Raw genomic sequence first — 22,939 nt, 5'->3', positions numbered from 1 at the left:
CTGCTGCTGGTCTGAGGTGTGCTCTGGGCTCTCCACCCGCAAGGCAAGCACAGGGGTTAAGGGAATACTTATTTGATGTGGCCAACCTAGAGCTCAACGGTCAGAGGAGAGAGAATTACTTTCCCTGCTCTCCTTCCCCTACCCCTCACCCCCGCCCACACTCATACTCACACACACAGTTGAAATGATGGTGCACTGGGTAGACGTGAATAGAGAAAAGCTTGCAGAGAAGGTGACCCCTTGGGCTGTTGGCTCAGAAGAGAAGGATGTGGTTTGATGAGAAGAAGAGAGATGTTCTAGGAATTTAGCAGAGGATGAAAGGAAGCAAGAGAACTGAATAAGAGCTAAAATGCTACAGAATAAAGTGACTTCCATTTAAGGGGGAGGAACTTTACTCTCATTTCTCCCGTGGGCTGAGTTACAGGGTGAAGACTCCAGTCCTGAAAGCCAGACTGCTCTTCTCAAAGCAACGAGTGTGTAAACACTTTGTACTCTGGGTGCCAGGCTCTGGGTGTTTGCTTCTTGTTAGACTCATGGAGGGCAGGTTAAAATTCCCTTCCTTTTGTCCGTGACCCGGGGCGCAGTTGCTGCTGGCGGAAGGAGGTGATTGAATATCAGATATGAGTGTAACTATCTCATTTTGTGGTGGGAAGCAGTATACGAGTAAACTAGGTCTTCAGCCTAATTTCATGTTCTAATAAACAGCTCCTTACGTACAACCATTCCTGAAATTAGCTAAACATCCAAGAACTGATGGCCCCTTGACAGTTACATCTGGTACTATTAATTTTTATTTAAAATATTTATTAAAATAATACATAAGGTAGTTAAAAGTTCCAATACTGTGGAAGCTTATCATGAAAATCAGTAGCTTCCAGCCCTGTCTCTCCCATTCTGATTCTGTTCCACCAACGGCAACCACTGTTTTTAATTCTTTTGGTGGTTTCCACTGTATTTCTAAGTTAGGTTTAGAAGACATCTCTCTGAATTCTTATAGATGAAGATTTAACTTACTTACTTCAGGGTGAATTAGTGAAGTCGTATATCGTGTTTGTCTCCTTTCTAGTATAACTTATTTTTCCTGTCTCATTTTTCTCCTGGAACATTTTTGTTTTTTACATATCAATTCTTATTTTTTCCATCAGAACACTGTATATTTTGCAACCTTTTGTTATGTTTTATTATTATTATTATTTGCGGTACGCGGGCCTCTCACCACCGCGGCCTCTCCCGCTGCGGAGCACAGTCTCCGGATGCGCAGGCGCAGCGGCCATGGCTCACGGGCCCAGCCGCTCCGCAGCACGTGGGATCTTCCCGGACCGGGGCACGAACCCGTGTCCCCTGCATCGGCAGGCGGACTCCCAACCGCTGCGCCACCAGGGAAGCCCTTTCTGAGTTCTTTGAGCATCTTTATGGTCGTTACCTCGAACTCTTTCTCAGGGAGATTGCTTTATCTCCACTTCCCTTAGTTCTTCTGGGGTTTCTTCTTCCTTTGTTGGGGACATATTCCTCTGTCACCTCATTTTGCCTCATTCTCTGCTTTTATTCCTATGTATTAGGTAGGTTGGTTATGCTTCCTGATCTTGCGGAAGTGGCCTTATGTGGGAGACGCCCTGTGGGTACCAGCGGGACACTCCCCTCTGGTCACCAGAGCTGTATGCTCTAGGGGTACCCTTTATGTGGGCTGCATGGGCCCTTCTGCTGTGGCGGTGCTGACTACTGTCGGTGTGCTGGTGGGTGCAGCTGGCCCCTCTTCTGGTTGGTTGCCAGGCCCTGCCGTGTGTAGAGGCTGCTCGCGGCTGGTGGGCGGGGCTGGGTCCTGGGCCCTCTGGTGGGCAGGGCAGGGCCGGGTCCCGGCACTGTTAAGCTACAGGAGGTGTTTCACAGTACTGCTTACCAGCCCCAGTGTCCTTGTGGTGGGGTGAGCCCCCAAACTGGCTGCTCTGAGTGTCCTTGTCCCCAGGTACCTCCTTTCTCTCCAGGAGGCTCTCCGAGGTCAGTCCTGCCTAATAGGTGACTGTGACGGTGAATTTATGTCAACTTGACGGATATTTAGTCAAACATTATTCTGGGTGTTTCTGTGAGGGTGATTTTGAACGTGGTTAACATTTGATTCATGGACTGAGTAAAGCAGATTTCCCTCCCCAGTGTGGGTGGGCCTCGTCCAATCAGGTGAGGGCCTGAATAGAACAAAGGGCTGAGTGAGAGGGAACTGTTCCTTCCTTACAGGCTTCGTGCTGGGACGTCGTCTGCTCCTGCCTCTGAGCTAGAGCTACACTGTCGGCCCTCCAGGGTCTGCAGCTTGCTGAGTGCAGATCTTGGGACTTGTGTGAGCCCATACATGTACATATACATCCTATTGGTTCTGGTTCTCTGGGGAACCCCAACGAATGCAGCGACCCTCTGCTCTCTTGAAAATGGACTGACCTGTCTTCTCTGGTAGGTCAGGCTGCCTGCCTCACAGCCCAGGGCCCTTCCTCAGGCCCCAGGCCCCTCTGCATGCCCCTCTTTTCCCATGGCTCATTCTCAGAAGGCATTTTAGAGGCAAGGAGACATCTTTCTTGCCAAAAGCAGAAAGGAGTCTATTTTGGGGGTGGGGGGGGTGGAGAAACTCCTTAGCTGATAATTCCGCTCCTAGATTTTAAAAACGTGGCAGTGTATTTTTACACAGTTTTCTACTATTTTAATGGTGCCTGAGTAGGCAGAAGTGTGAAATGTGTGGGTCCATTTTACAGTTGGGAGTCAGAAGCCAGGTGCCCTTGAGATTGGCCTTTATGCTGTCGAATCCCATACATAAAGACTTAGGCCCCTCGTGTCTCTGTGTTCAGTTTCTGACCAGCGCCTCCATGGGTGTGCTCACTTCCGGGAACTTCAGCAGCATCCTTAGCTTATTCGGCATTCAGGAAAGTGCACAGAACCCAACAGGAAATTTGTAATTAACATCAAACATTCGGGGCTTCCCTGTCGGCGCAGTGGTTGGGAGTCCGCCTGCCGATGCAGGGGACACGGGTTCGTGCCCCGGTCCGGGAAGATGCCACATGCCGCGGAGCGACTGGGCCCATGAGCCATGGTCGCTGAGCCTGTGTGTCCAGAGCCTGTGCTCTGCAACAGGAGAGGCCACAACAGTGAGAGGCCCGTGTACCGCAAAAAAAAAAAAAAAAAAAATTAAACATTTGGATGAAGGTTGGCAGTCATGTGAGAAACAGACAAAAATAAAATGATAAAGGAGAGACAGACTTGCTTTACGTTCAGCTCCAAGTGAGGTTTGTGTGTGTCCCACACCAGTGAGCTCTGCACCCTGACTCCACCTCTGCTGGTCGCCCATGTAGATGTCACTCATGGTTGGAGCTCCTGGGCTCTACCTGCTTGGGAGTGACCTCTTGGACAGTCACAGTGACCTCCCTTTGCGACCAGCAGCGACACCGCCTCTGTGACTGAGGGCAGAGACCTGCAGGATGGATTTGAGCGCTTCTGCTCCCGTAACTGATTTTCAGAGTCATGTCACACCTTTGACTTCCAGGGCAGCCTTAACCCTTTCCTTTTGTTAGGGCTTGTTTCTCTGGGTTTGGAAAGGATATACTGAGTTCTCAGTGAAGGGCCAAGGGTGTTGTAATTCAATAGACTGACCCATAGTGCTTTTCTTTGGTGGCAGTGGTGGGATTGGGCCTGAACTGTGACTCCTGTGCTTGTCTGCCTTTAGGCCAGGTAGTTTCATAAGAGGTATTTGCTGTATCTTTTTACTGAAGATGGGAAATCTCATGGAAAGGGATCCTTTGAGATTTGCCATGTAAAATTGAGTCAGAGTCTCAAACTCCTTTTCTTCTGATTTTGTAGCAGAAAGTTGCCAAGTTTTCTCGTAAAGCAAACGAATCAAACCTACTCTTCCACGGTGCCATGTTTAAAGATGTTAGCCGTAGGCATGTCTAATGTCTGGCCTTCGGGACTGCTTGCCTGGGAGTTTTCTTCACCGAAAGATTCGCCTGACAGCGAGCTCCGTGCTCAAAATGTTGCCTTCTCTCTGTTATCTTCTTTTCAGCCCACGTTTCTATGTGAGATAAATTGCCTTGTGTCCAAAGCTATTCATTGAATAATGTATTGAGTAAAAAAAACCAAATTAGAATTGTGATAGGAACAGGACACTCATGCTGTTTAATGGGAATTACAGGGGTGTCTAATTTCTGAACTTATGTTCAAAGGTATATTTATAAGCTGATCGATTAGGACTCAACCCATTTTTCTCATTGGATGTGTATTGTAAAGACTAGGCTGATTTTTCAGCCCGCACGGTCTATGATGAAGTGCTGTGAGTAATTACGGCACTCTCAGTACTGGTCCAGGTCCAGTGACTGCATTCTGGGAACAGGTTATGAGGCCAGGCGGTATCTAGCACATCTTTTCCAGTTGTAGACAAACTGGAAAAGTGTTGAAAATAAACACGTCCACGTTTGGAAATGAGCTTATTAGTCTGTTCTTTGTAACTGGTGAAATTTCAGTAGCTCAGTAAAATGAAGTAAAACCTTCTAGTGAGGTGGGCCTATCTTGACAATGGACGGGCCCTGGTGATCAGGGATTTTTGCGTTCAAGGTTTCCAGAATATAATTTGGGAGGGGCGACTGACTGCGTCAGGAGTCCACGGCAGGGGAGAGGACCTGTCCGCGGCGGGCTGTCTGTCGGCACGTCCTCCTGGGCGAGTCCCAGGTGTGCGGTGAGGCCCGTTGTCAACGGGAGTGGCAGGGGGTCCCCCGGGGGCTTTGTATATACTGGTCTCATGGCTCTTTCTTAGGGGTTGGTGTGTAATGTACTCTTAAGGGATAAATGAATGAAGCTGTTTATGAGGACATGAATGGCCGTCTTAGGCCGTGTCTTTTACCTTCAGTAATCCGGAACTCCTTGCTGAGCGAACATGTGAGAGCGGAAAGGTGGAAGGTCTCCTGCAGGGAGCTGGGAGAGGGAGGGTTCCCAGAACAGGGTCATGGAGCCACTGGTCAGCTCACAGAGTCAGCTTCTGTGAAGGGGTTTAAAGGGCCCCCCCGGTCTTCCAGTAAACACTGACTGCTGAGGCTACCTTGGGCACGTACGAGAAATGTATTTGTCCACGTGAGGCCAGAGAAGGAGAACACCCCAGTGTGGGTTACTGTTCACATCTGGAAGGAGCGTGTTAAGCTAGTTTGGTTGCTGGGTTTCCGGAGGCTTGTGGTCCAGAGAAGTTAGTCTTTGGGCAGCTACTGCGTTGTTAGACTTGCCTTTGGAGAACAGCCGTCAACTTGGATTTTTTCTCCGCTGGAAAATTGCACTCAGGCATCACCCCGGGTTCCGGGGCTGCCCTCCGGAGGTCAGATTCTGGAAGTGCTTTTGTTGTGACAGGAGGGAGCCCCTGACCCACGTGTCTCCAGGCCCTGTTTTCTGATGCTTGTTTCCCATACTCGCCAGCTCCTAAGAGTTTCCACGAGGAATGTGCCCACCACACACGTAGCCACGTTCCTTCCCTGCTGGGTCAGGGGCCCGGAGAGAGGTTTGCAGGTTGGCCTTGTCGGCAGACCTTGTCTTATCCTCGGAGTCCTGCAGAGACTTCCTGTCTCCTGAAGACAGAAAGGCCAGTGGGGACATGAGCTGCAGGGCCTGAGTCAGCCCCATCGCCCCGCCCCCCGGTCCCCTCCCTGCCCCTGCAGCAGGAGGACGGCGGCTGCCCTCCCTCTCAGCGTTTTTGTGCGCGCTGTTCCCTCTCTCTGCAGATTTCTTTTCTGTGCATCCACGTGGCTGGTTCCTGCTTCGTCACGTCCCTTAGGCCTTTGCTCACAGGTCACCTTCTAAGTGACACATTCCCTGATCACTGTTGAAAATAACTTCTTCCCCTGCTCCCGCCCCCCTCACCCCGCAGTGTCCTCTTCTGTGTCCTCCATCCCTGGTCTGTTTTCCTCCACGGTATTCTTCACTATCTATCCTGCCGCATATTTTATTTGGTTTTAAAGTGTCGTTTTGTCTCTAGAATGTAATTCCCTTGCGATAATGCTTTTGTGACCCTTTGATTCCCCGCAGTGCTGGGCACGGTGCCTGGTGCATAGATAAGGCTCAGTAAATACCTGTGGAAGGATGGATGGATGGATGGATGGAGGGATGGATGGATGGAGGGATGGATGGATTTTTGACAAGCCCTTGCTCATTCTTCATGTCACCTGATTTCGGGAAACACTGATCTAACAGATACTTACAGGGAAGCTGGGTGAGCCATGGGAAACAGTCCTGTTTTCTCCTGGTCATTTCTCCCCGTGCCCCAGGCCCTACAGACTCACTAAACGCCTGAGATGTGCTTGCAGCCAATGCCTGACCGGGCCATCAGGGAGGCTGACACATGCAGTTTGAGGGGGAACCTTCTGGGGTAACGAGTTCAGCTGGTGAACAAACTCTTCTGCTGGGAAGCTCTTCACTCACCCCTTTCATCCTGTAAATTTTCTTTCTCCCGGGGAATCCAGTTACATTGTATCCTGTTCAGCTGGGTGGAACTCAAATGGGTGACTCGAACACATCTACCTCCTCAGGGGTAGCTGCCGCTCAGTGTGTTCTCAGACCAGCACCTGGGAACTCGTTAGAAATGCAGAATCTCAGACCCATTCCAGACCCACTGAATCGGGATATGCGTGCGGTGGTTAATCTTATGTGTCAGTTTGGCTGGGCCAGGGTGCCTGGACATTTGGTCAAATGTTATTCTAGGTGTTTCTCTTAAGGTACCTTTTGGATGAGATTGACATTTATGGATAAATTGGTGGGCTTTGAGTAAAGCACATCGCCCACCGTAATGTGGGTGGGTCTCATCCATCAGGTGAAGGCCTGAATGAACAGAGACTGACCTCCCTGAGGAAGAAGGAATTCTGCCAGCAGATGGTCTATAGACTTAAATGGCAACATCAGATCTTCCCTTGGGTCTTCAGTTCTCCAAACCTGTCCTTTTGCTTTTTATGGAGGCTTCATTGCAGACACGTGATTGATAGAATCATTGGCTGTCGGTGATTGAAATCTCCAGCCCCTCTTTTCTCTTAGGAGGGGGTGGGACTGAAAGTTTCAACCCTCCAATCATGTGGTTGGTTCCCCTGGCATCCAGCCCCCATCCTTAGGTTACCTAGGGACTTTCCATGAGTCACCTCATTGACATAACAAAAGATACCTTTATCGCTCTCAACACAACAGAAATCCCAAAGGTTTTAGGAGCTCTGTGCCAGTAACTGGGATGAAGACCAAATATATGTTTCTTGTAATAAATCACAGTATCACAGCGCCTTCAGAAGAAGGCTAGAAATAATTCTGTCTTAAGGATGACTCTTAATCATTGTGTATTGCAAAACACCAGGCTGTGACACCAGATCTTCCCTGCAGCAGTGGCCACAAATGGTACATGGAGCTATCCCATCCCATCCCATTCCTTCCCCACCGCCCCCATCATATGGCCTCAGGCTGCTGTGTGTTTTGAGTTGTCAGTTTTTTAAAAAATAAATTTATTTTATTTATTTATCTAGGCTGCTTTGGTTCTTCGTTGCTGTGTGCGGGTTTTCTCTAGTTGCGGAGAGCAGGGGGCTACTCTTCATTGCGGTGCACGGCCTTCTCATTGCCGTGGCTTCTATGGTTGCGGAGCACAGGCTCTAGGCACGTGGGCTTCAGTAGTTGCAGCACACGGGCTCAGTAGTTGTGGTCCACGGGCTCTAGAGCGCAGGCTCAGTAGTTATGGCGCACGGGCTTAGTTGCTCCACGGCATGTGGGATCTTCCCGGACCAGGGTTCGAACCCGTGTCCCCTGCATTGGGAGGTGGATTCTTAACCACTGCACCCCCAGGGAAGCCCGAGTTGTCAGTTTTGGCATTTCATTCGGTCACTCCAGGTTTGGTCACCGTCAGGTGTTATAGAAGTACATGTGCCTCAGGTGCTCTGTCTTCTGAGCGCCTGGCTCTTCTCTTTGGTGCTTCTAATTAATGTGTATTTTAAACCCAGAAAACCTCTCAAGACTGTACTTCAGGTAAGAGGTGGCTTCAGAAGGTGAGCTCAGACTCGGCAGGTATTTTTATGGATGAGGCTTTGAGCAGCTAAAGGAGGTATGGTTCGTTTTATCCCTCAGGTCCCCAGTTTATGCCTTTCCATTATTGCACTGTTCGTTGATGATCTGCTATGTGCTAGGAACATACAAAGTAGAGGTTGTTTAAAAAAAAAAATCAGGTGAGTAAATTTTAAAGATCTTATTCAGTGATTTATGAGTTCGGCAGTATCCCATCGAGCAGATAGAGTAGCTCTGAGAGTTGTACAAAGTGGAAGACTTTTATAGGTAAAAAACAGTGGGACAAGGAAGTTACTAGCTAAGAGTCAATTGTTTGGGGCAAAGTCACATTCCTTTGGGGCGTATCAGGTTGATAACCTCCCTAGTGCTGACCAGGTGATTCCAGACTGACTGGTTAAGATTAGATTCCTGGAACAGGCTGAAGCTGCAATTAGGTCAGGCATCGAGTCTCAGTTTGATGATGTGGGCTGAGCACAGGTGACTCCATTTTGGGTCTGTTATTTGTTTTTTTAACAAAGTAAACATTCGTACTGTTCCAAGAATCTATTCTGGGGGTACATAAATATAATACAAAGCAAAGCAGAGACTATATTACGGAGGTGTAAACATCACCCTGTGACTTGGAGGAAGAAGAGCCTTCGCGAATTGGACCACACTTCATGGGAGGGCAAGATTAGTCCTGGAGACATGGCGTGGAAGGAGAGGATGTCTCACGTGGAAGTGGAGTGTGAGTGAAGGTGGCTGAATGAAGGATGTGTAGAAGGGGGGTTCATTCAGGTGTGGCTGAGCATAAAATGTCTGTGTTGAGTGTCCAGAGGGACACATTGAACTGTCAACCACATGCCCGTTACCAGGGCATGCTTGATACAGTGGACGTTCTACGTTGAATCAGCGGCTTTGTGATAAGAACTGTAGTGACTCAGCAATCCTGGGGTAACAGTTCTACCTTGGTTTGTGTGAGGTACTAGGCAGATGCTTCACCTCTCTCTCTGTTCATATATTACTGCTTTGGGAACATGTGCCTCTTTCTGTTTTGTGATCTTTGATACGTATCTTTATCTATACAGACATCGTTTATACGCTTAGTGTGTTCATAGCACAAGGCTCCTAGAAGGTGGGTACATTTCCCTGGTTACACCGTGTGTCACTAAATGAACACGTATGTATCAAAGTTTGAAAACAGAGATCGCATTAGAAGATTTTCTTAGGAAAGGTGTCTTTTTACAAGACGGAGAGGGCCAGCACAGCAATGTTCTTGTCCTGAGTTTTGAAATATTTTGTTTTTACAATCACTTGTGTAATTTTGGAAACTTTGTTTTCCTGTGTTTTAGAATTTACATCCATAACTTATAGCAGCGTTTTCCTTTGTCCTCACAGTACGGCCAAGTACAGCGTGTTGACGTTTCTACCTCGATTCTTGTACGAGCAGATCAGGAGAGCTGCCAATGCCTTCTTCCTCTTCATTGCCTTATTACAGGTGACATTTTTTAAAAAGTTACTTAAAATTCATAACCTTAATTGTATGCAAAATAAGATCTTGCTAAAAAGGTCACTTAACCGAGAAAGGGTCATCAGACTTGAATGAAATGTGCCTCCTTCATCCAATTACTGTTTGCTTGAACAAATGGGATCTTTGCATAAAGGGAGACTTCTTTAGGTATATCCTTCTTTGCTTAAGGATAATTGCAGTTACGAAAAGAGGCACTGAAAGAAGACTGTGGGATCTGACTTCTAACCCTCTTTTCTGATCCAAACACAAAACAACGTTGGGTAGAATTTTAAAAATAGGTAATGGACTTAGCTAGCTCTTAAAATAAGGTAATCGCTTTGTAACAGAAATGAATGCAACAGAACTGCAGAGGAGCGAGGAGTGTGAGCCATATTTTCTTTTTCTTGGAGAGGATTTTAATTTGCCAACTTCCCGCTTTTGGTCTCTCTATCTTACAGCAAATTCCAGATGTTTCTCCAACAGGAAGATATACCACCCTGGTGCCATTGATCATTATTTTAACAATCGCAGGCATCAAAGAGATTGTAGAAGATTTTGTAAGTTTTTGCTTTCAGATAATAAAAACATTTATTGAATGTAACTTACAACTTATTTGCTGCTTTGGATATTTTAAGACAGAAAGGTTGGTCTATAGGCTAACTAGGCTCTCAAGTTTCATGACGGTATTTTTGGGGACAGAATGTGTACACACAGTGTCTGAACTATACAGTGAAACAGAAGTAGTTCAATCTGTATTGCCTGATGTTAGGTTTATGGACCCGCTCTGATTTTTATTGCCGATGTTCCTTACATCCTCCTTGAGAGCGTGCTAGTCTGGGTAGCAAATGGAGGACTGAACTGCTGTCTAGTGTAGCAGCATTGAGGTTACTTTACAAGAATCTCCTCCCTCCTTAAACTTCAGTGCATCTCCAAATTCATTGGCTACAGCCATACTCATGCTCTTTCCTGTTTTCTCTCTGTCCTCTTTTCAGGCTCTTCCTTCTCCCCTTCCTTTCTGTCTGTCTCCCCCTCTCTCTCATACATGCATGCACATTTTTCTGGGAATAGGTAAATGAATAAATGCAGTACAAATCAAAGCAGAGGTACTTTGCCCCCAAAGTTCTTTATCAATAAAATGAGTTCAGTTGTTTGTTGTTAGTTTATCTTATAGAATAGTTCTTTTAGTTCGATCTAAAACAGTCAAGGAGTAGAAAGTTTTATGCTTCCAAGTGTTTTTTCCTTGCTGTAACCAAAATACAAGCATTTAAGCCGCATCTACATGTACGGTGTTAGTCTCTGAATTTAGCGAGTGGCGCTGGATCGCGACCATTGAACTGAACTTTAGGACGTTAGTGTAGCTGCCCGTTGGTTTCCTTGTCTTGTTTTTTGCTGGATCTTATTGTTCGCTGTTTCAGTTATTCATCTGGAACTTTTGAAACTAACACCTTTTTTTCTTTCTGTAACAGAAGCGACATAAGGCAGACAATGCAGTTAACAAAAAGAAAACGATAGGTAAGACCCCAGGCTGACTCATTTATTCCACTAGAAAACTTAAGAACAAGACTTGCAGTTAAGGAATTTTAAATAAGTAGTTAATGGTGTTGAGAGAAATTGAGGGAAATCTGGGACTTCCCTGGTGGTGCAGTGCTTAAGAATCCGCCTGCCAATGCAGGGGACCACGGGTTCGAGCCCTGGTCTGGGAAGATCCCACATGCCGCGGAGCATCTAAGCCCGTGCGCCATAACTACTGAGCCTGCACGCTAGAGCCCACGTGCCACAACTACTGAGTCCACGTGCCACAACTGCTGAAGCCCGCGTGCGTAGAGCCCGTGCTCTGCAACAAGAGAAGCCACCACGATGAGAAGCCCGCGCACCGCAACAAAGAGTAGCCCCCGCTTGCCGCAACTAGAGAAAACCTGCGCGCGGCAACGAAGACCAAAGGCAGCCAAAACTAAATAAATAAATAATTGAGGGAAATCTATAAGATACTTTAAAAATAGCAAAATGACAAACAAATCCAACAAAAGGTGAGTCCTGGTAATTAAAATCTGAACAGGATTTGTGTATTTTAGAGTTTTAGAAAAGGTTTTAATTTTCAGGAGCTAGACATATTTTATGTCCATAAAAGTCAAAGTGTTCATAGCCTTGGTTTATAATTGCCCCCGACCTCTATCTGCTTATTGTTGCATTTCTAGAACGGTAGCTCTGTGTTAATGCGGGGGGGGGGCGGTGTGTTTATGCGAGTGTGTGTGTTTTGGTGAATCTTGTAAATGCAAGGTGATTATTTTCTTCATATGGGCTAAATATGAATAGATGTAACTTATTTGCAAACATGAATATTTATGTGTATGCGTTCCTCTCTATATGGTACATAAGTACCTAGTTGGGGCTCTGTTTTGGGCAGTGATGATGTTATACATTTATGTCTAAGGATATGGTATGTTGGAATTAATCAGTGGAATTTTAAAAGGAGGCTTTTGGATTTTGGAAAGCTGATTTTATGTTGATTATCATCAGTATTAACTGATACTTGTTTTGTTTTTCTTTTGCAGTGTTAAGGAATGGTATGTGGCATACCATTATGTGGAAAGAGGTAATAACAAATTTTAAAGATATGCCAGAAAGTACTGGTTTGGAGACCTGTAATTCATTGCTAGTGTTGATTTTGGTATAAAGTTTGTGTTAAGACACAAGCCATGTCCATGTCATGTAAGTGGTGCAGTGTGGTTTTTCCCTGAGGCTTTCCTAGAACGGGTGCATGTTTCCTCTGTTGCTGCATCTTCTAGAAGCCATTCCCTGTGTCAGTTCAGAGCTGGGACATTCATTGCCCCTGATGGATATTTCTGAAATTTCAAATCATTTTCTAGTTTCTGAATCCAAGTACAGAAGCGTTTCCCCTGGTCTTCTGTTGTTCTCTTTATCTCAATGCACTCTTTTAAAGACTTTTTTTTTTTTAACTTTTGAAATTCTCACTTCTGACATTTTTGGTGGAAAGAGTTTGGGTTTATAATTAGCCCTAAATATAAGAAGTGGTAGACTGGGGGCTGGGAACCATCCTGGGTGGGTTCTGAGGCTGAAAGTTGCTGCTTTTAGCTTTACAAGAGCAAGGAGTGTTTGCCTCGCTGGAGTTATGGGGTCGGCGGGGTTTGAGAACGACGTGGTGATTTGGTTGTTACTAGTGATAAATAGAAGATTGAGAAGAAATATCCCGTGCCACCTGGGTGTTCTCTGGTTACTAAAATTAGCTTTTTCAGTGAGTCTCTGTTGTGGCTGGAACTTAATGGTCACAAGATGTTTTTGGAGGGTGACTCTCATGCCTCCAAGACTCAAAGCTGATTAACATGATTTCAGAAGAAAACTACACTTTAGAAGAGTAACATATAATAGTATCTCTTGCTAAACATTTAATAAAACGTTTTAAAACGCCTCTAGTGACCTTGGGAGTCTGCAGGATGCCCGTGATGTGGTAACCGCAGCCTTCCTTTTGGCTGTCATTTTCTTTTTACTTTGTTACAGGAGATCCATTAAGCCCCTCGGTAGTGTTTTGTGGCAACACCTTAACCTGGGTAGCCATCCGGAAGCCCTGTGTTGTAAATATTCATTGACCTCACTCTCACTGGGAAGTGTGGTGGTTCTCGGTCAGGTGCTCGGAGTTTCTTGCCTTCACAGATGGTAGCAATGCTCCTAGCGTGCCATGGGAACTTGAGAACTCCCACGGCACTTAGGAGTGGCCTCTCTCGCCGATGTTCCTGTTGCCACTCCCCTCCCCAGGAAGGCGCTCATACTGGCAGGAGTGGAGGATTATTTGAATTTGGGCTGTTGACACTACTTGAAACAGTAGAAAATGGAGTGATGATCTCAGAATTCTGGATCTAGGAGTGGATCTCAGAATTCTGGATCTAGGGGTCTGGATCAGACCCCTAAAGCTCATTACTGTTTCCTACACACATTTGGAGAGGAAAAAAAACCAACCCATCAACCAAATACCTGTTTTGTTTTGCCACCTGCATTTCTATTTCAGTTAAAAATGGATTTTGTTGTTTTAAATGGAGCTCTTAGTATGTGCCAGAGGCAGTGTTAGGCGCTGGGGATGCAGATAAGAATTAAGCACGGCCCCTGCCTTTCTTTCTCCTTTAAGCTGGATACGAACTTCAGATGTACAGAGGCTCTGAAATGTAATGTTTACCACCCTTCTCGATGCTGAGCCCGATTCCTTAGACTTACCCACACACTTTGATAAGCAAATCAAGGCACTAACAGGATGACTTTTAGCAGCATTCCTTTGTCCTGATAAAATATTAAACACAGTCACCTGTCAGGCCGTTTTCCTGGATTGTAAGATGCAGTGGTTTTTTTTTGTTTTTTTTTTTTTTTACAATCCTTGATTTCAAAGAGATGAGTAACATGGGTTAGAATAGGAAACAGAAAGCGTCGTGCCCTTCTGTTACTGAACCAAACGTAAGTCCGCTTGCCCGCCTGCAGTAGAGCCAATCTGCTGACACGGGGTCGTGGTGAAGGGAAGTGCAGTCTTTTTTTTAGATTTCTGAATAGGTATATGCATGTGCTTCATTTTATTATTATTTTTTAATCTTTATTGGAGTATAATTGCTTCACAATGCTGTGTTTCTGTTGCACACCAAAGTGAATCAGCCATATGCATACATATGTCCCTATATCCCCTCCCTCTTGAGCCTCCCTCCCACCCTCCCTATCCCACCCCTCTAGGTCATCGCAAAGCACCGAGCTGATCTCCCTGTGCTACGCTGCTGCTTCCCACTAGCCGACTATTTTACATTCGGTAGTGTATATATGTCGATGCTACTCTCACTTCGCCCCGGCTTCCCCCTCCCACCCCATGTCCTCAAGTCTATTCTCTACGTCTACATCTTTATTCCTGCCCTGCAACTAGGTTCATCAGTACTATTTTTTTTTTTTAGATTCCATATATGTGTGTTAGCATACGATATTTGTTTTTCTCTTTCTGACTTACTTCACTCTCTTTGACAGACTCTAGGTCCATCCACCTCACTACAAATAACTCAATTTCGTTCCTTTTTATGGCTGAGTAATATTCCATTAGCATTCTTCACAGAATTAGAACAAAACATTTTAAAATTCGTATAGAAACACAAAAGACCCCAAAGAGCCAAAGCAATCTTGAGAAAGAAAAATGCAGTTGGAGGAATCAGGCTCCCCAACTTCAAACTATACCACAAAGCTACAGTAATCAAGACGATATGGTACTGGCACAAAAACAGAAATATAGATCAATGGTACAGGATAGAATGCCCAGAGATAAACACACACACATATTTATGACACCTAATTTACGACAAAGGAGGCAAGAACATACAATGGAGAAAGGACAGCCTCTTCAGTAAGCGGTGCTGGGAAGTGCAGTCTTTATTGCAGGTGCCAAGCAAGGAGTCCAGGTGGCTCGTGCTCAAAACACCCAAACTCCCTAAAGGGTTTCAGCAAAGCATCTTTAAAGGCCAGGTGAGGGAGGGGCATCCCAGGGTAGGTGATCAGCTTGTGCACAGTTCTGTGATTGGTTGATGGTAGTAACAGGGTGGTGTCACAGGTTTAACATTATCGTCCTTAGGTGCCAGCAGGTCTGGGGGCTATGTGCTCATGGTCATCAAGTAGTTAATTTCTCCTATTTGGTGGGGGTTTTAACATCTGTAAAACGACCCAGGAAGTGTGTATCACATGCTGTTATCTAGGTACTTCAGCCAGGAGCTAAAGCAGAGGATATGGGGGAGAGGTTTGTCCTGGGAAGGCCCCATAGGGTCCTGCTCAGTTAGACTTTGAGTTTTGAAATTATATACCAGGAACAGCCTTGCTTGCGCTGTCAGAGAACTCCACCATCCTCACTCTCACACTCATGGTGCCCATTCGGTTACGCTCAAGGCTAACACGTAGCTGTGCCTGCTTCATGTCTGGTGCTGGCATATCCCTCCTTACTCATTGCAACAACCCTGCAAGGTCAGTGGTGGCGTTTCCCATTTTATAAGTGAGGACACTGGAGTTCAAGGAGGTGGAGAGCCTGCCTGCCAGGCTCTGTGAGTTCATGTGTGTCTGTGAAGCTCAGATCTGAGCCTGGGCCTACCTGGCTTGAAAGCACATGTCCTCTCCAGCCTGGTGTGTCTGTGAGGTTATTTAAAGGCCCTGTGGGCCCTCGGCCGTGGGCTTGTGTCCTGCAGACGAGCACCTGTTTCCGTGGCTTGGGGGCTTCTGTGATTATTTTCTGGCAATTTCTTGAGGCCACACGAATCTCTTTCATGTGGAGTATTTCCAGGGGACCTTTGAGATGCATTGTTCCTGCATGAATTTAGTATTGCCTTTTGATCAGACCACTGGGCTTCCAGCCCGATGGCTTGGTTTTGAGTCCTGGCTCTAACACTCACTGGTTTTGTGACCATGACCCAGTATTTCACTTTGTATCTCAGTTTCCCCAGATGTAAAACAGAAGAAATTTGCCTGTGTTAACTCAGTTGATCCCCACAATAACCCCATGAAATATGTGCTGATGACCTCGTTGGACAGATGGGAAAAGTGGGGCACCAGAGTTTGCATGAGTTGCTCAAGGTTTACGTGCACTAGGAACGGGTCCCACGGGGGATTTGACCCAGGCATCCAGGCAGGCTCTCGAGCTGTGCACTTAACCGCTTACCCTGCTGCCCACAGCTGTGGGGATAGATGTGCATGTATCTGTAAGCCAGTGAGAAAGTGAAACCTGATGGTTGTTTTGACTCATCTTTTTTCTCCTCCTTTTTTTTCTTCTTCGTTCGGCATCATTGCAGAAAGGCAGCATTGCCTTTTGTCTGTATTGAAATGTTCCTTTTATTCTTGTCGAGGAAAAGAATTTGAGCTTCTCTGCCTTAAACTTCACGGCACACTTACACAGTAATTTTTTTCTCCCGATGTTTAACCACTTTTATCACCATTTGCGCTTTCCTGGCTCTCATGTTTCTCGGTCCTTGTTCTTGTGTTCTAGGTAGCCGTGGGAGACATCGTGAAGGTCGTCAACGGGCAGTGTCTTCCCGCAGATGTGGTCCTGCTGTCCTCCAGGTCAGGTGGCTCGTGGCATGGTTTTGAAATCGGTGTTGAGAACAATGGAGTGTTACCTAGTGCCTGCAGAAGCCTCCAGCTACCCTCCCTGCACCCTCTGGGTCCCCACCCTCTCCCCCACGTTTTCTCCCTTTACTCCTTTGCATTTTTTTGCCTTAACCCTGAGTTTTCTTTCTCCCATTCATTTCTTTGTACTTTTTTTCTGACGTCTTTTTATATTTATCGATTCACTTTCATCTCGTGGCTGTTCTGGGCTATTCCTCGTTTGTGGGGACACATTCCAGAGCAGTGGAGTGATTTGTTCGGTAGCATCCAGGTCACAGCGTGTCTGAAACTTCAGGAGCGGCTCTGGTGGGTCCAGCCAGCAGCCTTCTCCGCAGAATCGAATGCCTCCCCTTACGGTAGTTCAGAGACCCACAGGCACTTCTCAGTGTGCACATGACTTGTAGATGGTCCGTATTTTGCCCCCTTTCTGTCTAAGCACCATTGCCATGTTTTTTAGGTAATTTTGTGCTACAGAGGTTTCATCACCAAATGGTGTAAACGATAAACAACGCAGTCCTTGACTTTTCCTTGGATGATACGTAAAAGTAGATATCAAAGAAGGAAAGCCAGAATCAGGATAAGAATAAACTTCTGTTTGAGCGCAAGATTAAATTAGACGATGCCAGGACTAAACCTCCCTGTACTGATGTGCTGCTGGGCATCAGATCTCCCACCGCATGTGTCTGAGTGCAGGCAGACTCTCTTTTATGGGATTGAATCACTTATTTTGTCAGATTTTAACGCTTAGCACAAATTTTCTGCTTGAGATAAAAGGTTTAATAAAAGGACCCCAGGTCTGTAGAGGGGGAGAGGCCCCATATACATGGGGCAGGATTCATGTTTGTCCCTATTGATTAGTAACAGAGAAACTCTCAGAAATAGTAAAACGTTGATCACTTGAGATCGTTTGGGTTATGAGTTTTGGGTGTGACCCTCAGAAAGCCAGCTTTGAATAAGGATTGCCTGAGGTAACATCCCATTTTCCAGGTTCCCTGGTGTTTGTCCCGAGTGGCCCGTTGAGCACATGACCCCATTTAATCTTCCCAACAGCCCTTGACAGCCTTACTTGGTACATGAAAAAACAAGGGCTACAGAGAGATCGTTGAACGCGCTGAGGCCACACGGCCAGGAAGGGCAGTGCCAGGAGATTGTAAGTGGCTGGTGGTCATAGAATCTTGTTAAACCCTAACTGTGCTCCCTGGACCTGAACATCCAAGTAGGAGTATAGTATCTGCCATGCTTATGTTTAAGCACGGCAGGTGCTATACTCTGTATCTATTCTTTGAGTTTTCTGTCCTTAAAATCAGGTGTTTTGATTAAAAAGTTGCCTGTGGACACAGTAAAAACTGCAGGGAAGAAAAACCCTGCCTAGCCTATGCCTTGATTTCTCAGTTCCTCTGGCCGTAATCTCCTTCAGAAGGTGTGTGTGCTGGCCTGGCCTGGCCTGGGTGGCTGTTTCGGTCAAGGGCAGGCCAGCCTCTGACTTTCAGGGTCACCTGAGCCCACTGGGCGGTCTTAGCTGGGACCTCTTGTTTCCCATCACAGGCCTGTCCCCTTCCCATGCATCCTCTGTTATTTCTGTCCACTTGGAGTCGGGCGGCCGTTTTGTGGGGCCTGTGCGGGTAGATCATTGGAGAGACAGCTCGTCTTGGCGCTGTGCTCTCCACACACCTGTCTGTCTGTCCTGTCTGTCTCATCAGTCACTCTTCCCGTGGCGGTCAGTTATGACATCACTCTGAAGGGCCGGTCAGCAGAGTTTCCATGGTTGAGGCTTTCTGAGCTGTGAATTGGTGGAGGGGACCTTACTCAACTTTTTTTTTTTTTCTCTCTCCTTAGTGAACCTCAGGCAATGTGTTATGTTGAAACAGCCAATCTCGATGGGGAGACGAACCTTAAAATACGTCAGGTAAAAAGTCACCTTTTATGACTTGCATCGTTATGGGGCCCAAATGGCGACGGTGCTCCCCTCACGTACCAGTCAGTGCTTTTTCTGGAGGAAAGAATTCCTGGAGGAATTTCTGGAGGAAGGAATTCAGTGAAGCACAGAGTCAGGACTCCACCACTGTGCTGACACATCCGTGCTAAAGTCATAATCAACACACCCAAACCCTTTACAGAAAGCACACTCCATTAGCTGTACCCTGACATGGCCATAAACACAGAATAAAGTACCCCTTTAACATAGTGTGATATCTGGCACCCTGTAACTCTTCTTTAAAGAGAAAAAAATGTCTAAGTCAGATATCTAAGATAGAAAAGAAAGATATGTGGGCAGAATCATCAAATGCAACTTGGTACAGCAGAAAATTTGGGTCAAAATGAGTTATTAATTGAAATTTAAAATTGTTATTATATATTGAATTCTTCCAAACCTTTTGTATTAGGTTGCTGTGACCGAAGCTGCCTGTGAAGTCCATCCTGAAGGGCTGGTAGCTTGAGGACCCCACCCAACGATTCCATTTTAGTTGATTCATTATTTCCTTTTGATTAACAGTAGGGATATGCTGAGTGTCGTTCGTAAACCTGGAAGATTGTGTTCAGTTTCCTCTTTGGGTTGAACGTTTCAGGGTGTGAGTCACACGGCTGACATGCAGGTGAGGGAGGTGCTGATGAAGTTGTCTGGGAGCATAGAGTGTGAAGGGCCCAATCGCCACCTCTACGATTTCACCGGAAACTTGAACTTGGATGGGAAAAGGTATCGCTTCCTCTTGTCTTAGTGGATTTTCTTTTAATTTATTTATTTATTTATTTTAATTTTTTTAAATTTATTTTTAATGTGACTAAGAATTACAGGAGCTTTGGCAAATGTCAGTCTGTTTTCTGCTTTCATAATATTTTTAAAACAGATTTCTTCATGTTTAGCTTAGATATGGGAGGCTGAGCTTTTCTTGAAACACCGTTTTAATCCATTTAAACCTTCCCTTAAATTTAAGGAAAGACCTGATTTTTGGCAAGAAAATATCCCGAGGGTCTGAAGTGAGGTTCACAGAACTGGCCTGGTCTTTCTGTGTGTATTACTCGCCAGGGAGGAGAGTAGTTGATTTTGGCTGCGTAAAATTGTCCAGAAAAGCAGAAGAGAGATGTCTGAAGCGTGTAAGAGCTGACATTGATTAGAGAAACATCTTTTTTCCCTTTGCTGTCTTCTAAGTAGTCTGTGTTTTTAGCAAGTTGAATGGAAGGACCGGTTAACCCTGCCTTCAGAACGTTCACTGCCCTGTTGTCTCTATTCTGTTGTCTTTGCCCTCTTGGCACTTATCATTTGAGTCATTTTTTGTCATTACATTGGGGCGTGCTTTCTCTCTTCTGCTTATCTTCAACCTGCATGCTCCTTACCAGTGGTCTCCACCTTTATGTTTTGAACAGACCCAAAGGGAAGGACCCGATCACGGGAACCAACCCAAAATAACTCTGACAAGTCTACGTGTGGCACCCTTCTCGGTTTCGTGTAGTACACAGGGCTGTTCTGTAGGCTCCCACCTTAAAGTTCTAAATTATCACTCAGACGTTTATTTAATCATTAAGTTAGCTTCGACAGATTTGTTATTGTAGCTTTTTTTTTTTTCTTAGAGTCTAGAAACTGACTTTCCCAAATGAATAAACTTCTGGTTATCTTAATTTCCTTTTCAGATATTGAGTTTCGTAAGAGAGTTATAAGAGACACAATTTCCTTTTAACGTTTTATAGGAGAAAAAAAAAACCCTTTTTCTGTGTTGATGAATGGATGAGATAAACCTTGGGTAGATTAAGCCAGGGGTAACCTTTATGGCCCCTGTGTCCCCGTGAAATAGTCCAAATTTGACTAAAGGAAACGGTTGATGTATTGTGGGTTTATGTCTAAGGGGAAAATTCATGCTCATTTTTTCGAAGTGTCATTAAATATAAACGTTGTTTCTTGTTTTTAGCCCTGTTGCCCTTGGGCCCGACCAGATCTTATTACGAGGTACACAGCTGAGAAACACTCAGTGGGTGTTCGGCATAGTTGTTTATACTGGACACGACACCAAACTCATGCAGGTAAAACATTTCTCTGCTGAAAAACAATGCTGATTTCAGTCGTTTTCTCTGTTTTTTTGTGGAGTCGTGGGTAGAGAATGCAGACGTTGCATTTAGGAACCTTAAGCTTTGTCTCTGAACCTAAATGTGGAAAGGAGGTGCTTTTATTTTGGTTCCTAGGTAGTTCCTCCTGAATTTCTGTTACTGTATCAAGTATTTGTTACCCCTTGCCTGAAATATCAACAGTCTTTGTTTTCTGGATTTAATGGGACAGTCAGGCCTCACCTATTTTATCTTCAAACGCGAGGGGGGATTTGTTCTAACCTCTTTATTTCTCTCTTTACTTCTCCTCCGCACCCCATTAATTCAGATTTTATAGGAAGTTGTCTTATTTAACTGAATTCTAGGCAATTGAAAATCAGTTATCTTTGAATTCATGTTTATTCTTCATATCATATACCAAAGAGAAAAAAAATACTAAAATGATTTTCTTCTTTCTCCCTATTAAGTTTTTTTTTTTTTTAACATCTTTATTGGGGTATAATTGCTTTACAATGGTGTGTTAGTTTCTGCTTTGTAACAAAGTGAATCAGTTATACATATACATATGTTCCCATATCTCTTCCCTCTTGCGTCTCCCTCCCTCCCACCCTCCCCATCCCACCCCTCCAGGCTGTCACAAAGCACCGAGCCAATATCCCTGTGCCTTGCGGCTGCTTCCCACTAGCTATCTATCTTACTACGTTTGTTAGTGTGTACATAAAAATTATTATCTGTGACCTTGTAGCCCACATTTCTTTTACGACGTATTTTTCCGGACAGCTTTGAAGTCCTGCCTAAATCAGTGCCCCTACATGTCATTTCTAATGGTCGCTGTCAACAAGGATTGGTTTTTCAGCTTGTCTGCCCTTTTGTGTGACTTCTAAAGTACAGATCTGGCAATATTTCTTGATTTAAAAGTGTTTTGTGGCCACCGTGCACCATATCTTGTGCCAGGCTGTGTGGGTACAATAGTGAAGGCACAGTCTCACCCCTGGGAACCAGGCAGACTTGGGAGTGGTGGGGATTACAGAGTGGAGAGATGATCGTGTGATGCGTGTCGTTACGGGGTGCTGGGGGTCCATATGGAAGGTCATCCAGCCCAGGTTTGCAGGTGTCAGTTGACCAGATACTAAGAAGCACATTTCAGATGTCAAGTTGAAGAAGGAAGGCCGTTGTGTTGGTTCACTCAAGTGGTGTAGGAGGAGAGAGTTAACCATTGATTAGAACCGATGGAGTGATAGAGCCCTGTGTCCACACCAGCTGGGTAACGCAGGGCAGACGGGGTGGGCGGGGGGTGGGGCAGAGAGACTCACTGGAGTTGAAGAAGATTGTTGGAGTTGCTGTATGACAGGCCTCGGTGTGCAGGGGGCTTGGCTTTGATCTTCTGGGGCGGAGGGTTTGTGGAGCGGAGAGACCCAGGGGCAGGAAGCTGAAGCGGAGCTGTTGGAGGCGTTCAGTGTTGAGGGGTGAAGGATGGAGGGACCACGGCATTTGGTGAAGATGGGACGCGGCCGGGCCGGGGTAGAGACGGATGCTGTAACCGGTGGCTCAAGTCTTTAGGGAGTGGGGGGGAGGGGAGAGCTGGTGGACTTGCTGAGGGAAGAGGCAGAAGGGCGTGTAGCCAGATGGCAGGAATTTTACAAGGGGGTTTTTAACACGGCGTTAGAGGCAGCAGGTGTCGGATGTATGACCGGACCCCGAGCATCCGTTCGGCAGTGCTGTCTTCTGAAGCACGTGAGTCTGTGCGGAGCAGCCCCTGCTGGGGGACCTCAGGGGAGGGGTGTCCTCGGGGTGGGGGGTGAGGCAGGAGCAGGAAGGAGCAGGGAGGGCCCGGGGACTGCGAGGCCGCACATGTGGTGGGATGGTTATAGAGGAAGGGGTGTGTGTGCGTGTGTGTGTGTGTGTGCGTGTGTGTTCTTTGTGTTCTGTGTGTGTGTGTGCACGTGTGTGTGTTCTTTGTGTTCTGTGTGTGTGTTCTGTGTGTGTGTTTGTGCGTGTGTGTTCTTTGTGTGTTCTGTGTGTGTGTTCTTTGTGTTCTGTGTGTGTGTTCTGTGTGTGTGTTTGTGCGTGTGTGTTCTTTGTGTGTTCTGTGTGTGTGTTCTTTGTGTTCTGTGTGTGTGTTCTGTGTGTGTACGTGCGCGCACTGACTAGGATGTGTAAAGTGTCTTGGGTCTGAGCAGCTGTGCGCAGACTTTCTCTGGGTGAAGAGCCGGGCCCCCTGCCACCTAGCGAGTGTCCTCAGACTCCCCCAGGCCAGCACCC

General features: G+C 46.1%; 1 protein-coding gene across 2 annotated transcripts in view; it reads left to right on the top strand.

Moving 5' to 3' along the window:
• Nucleotides 1-22,939, top strand: part of ATP8A2 (ATPase phospholipid transporting 8A2) — a 526,913-nt gene that overhangs the window by 107,982 nt on the left and 395,992 nt on the right. For both annotated transcript variants that reach the window (XM_067713702.1, XM_067713701.1), the window contains exons 3-10: nucleotides 9,415-9,514; nucleotides 9,985-10,083; nucleotides 10,993-11,038; nucleotides 12,079-12,119; nucleotides 16,524-16,597; nucleotides 18,479-18,548; nucleotides 19,210-19,337; nucleotides 20,545-20,656. In XM_067713702.1, coding sequence (XP_067569803.1) covers nucleotides 9,415-9,514; nucleotides 9,985-10,083; nucleotides 10,993-11,038; nucleotides 12,079-12,119; nucleotides 16,524-16,597; nucleotides 18,479-18,548; nucleotides 19,210-19,337; nucleotides 20,545-20,656 — 670 coding nt within the window. The remainder of the gene's footprint in view (nucleotides 1-9,414; nucleotides 9,515-9,984; nucleotides 10,084-10,992; nucleotides 11,039-12,078; nucleotides 12,120-16,523; nucleotides 16,598-18,478; nucleotides 18,549-19,209; nucleotides 19,338-20,544; nucleotides 20,657-22,939) is intronic.

Source organism: Pseudorca crassidens, chromosome 18, assembly GCF_039906515.1.
Source record: "Pseudorca crassidens isolate mPseCra1 chromosome 18, mPseCra1.hap1, whole genome shotgun sequence".
NCBI lineage: Eukaryota > Metazoa > Chordata > Mammalia > Artiodactyla > Delphinidae > Pseudorca > Pseudorca crassidens.
Note: the sequence above shows the minus strand (reverse complement) of the source record. Positions and strands in the feature narration are given on the sequence as shown.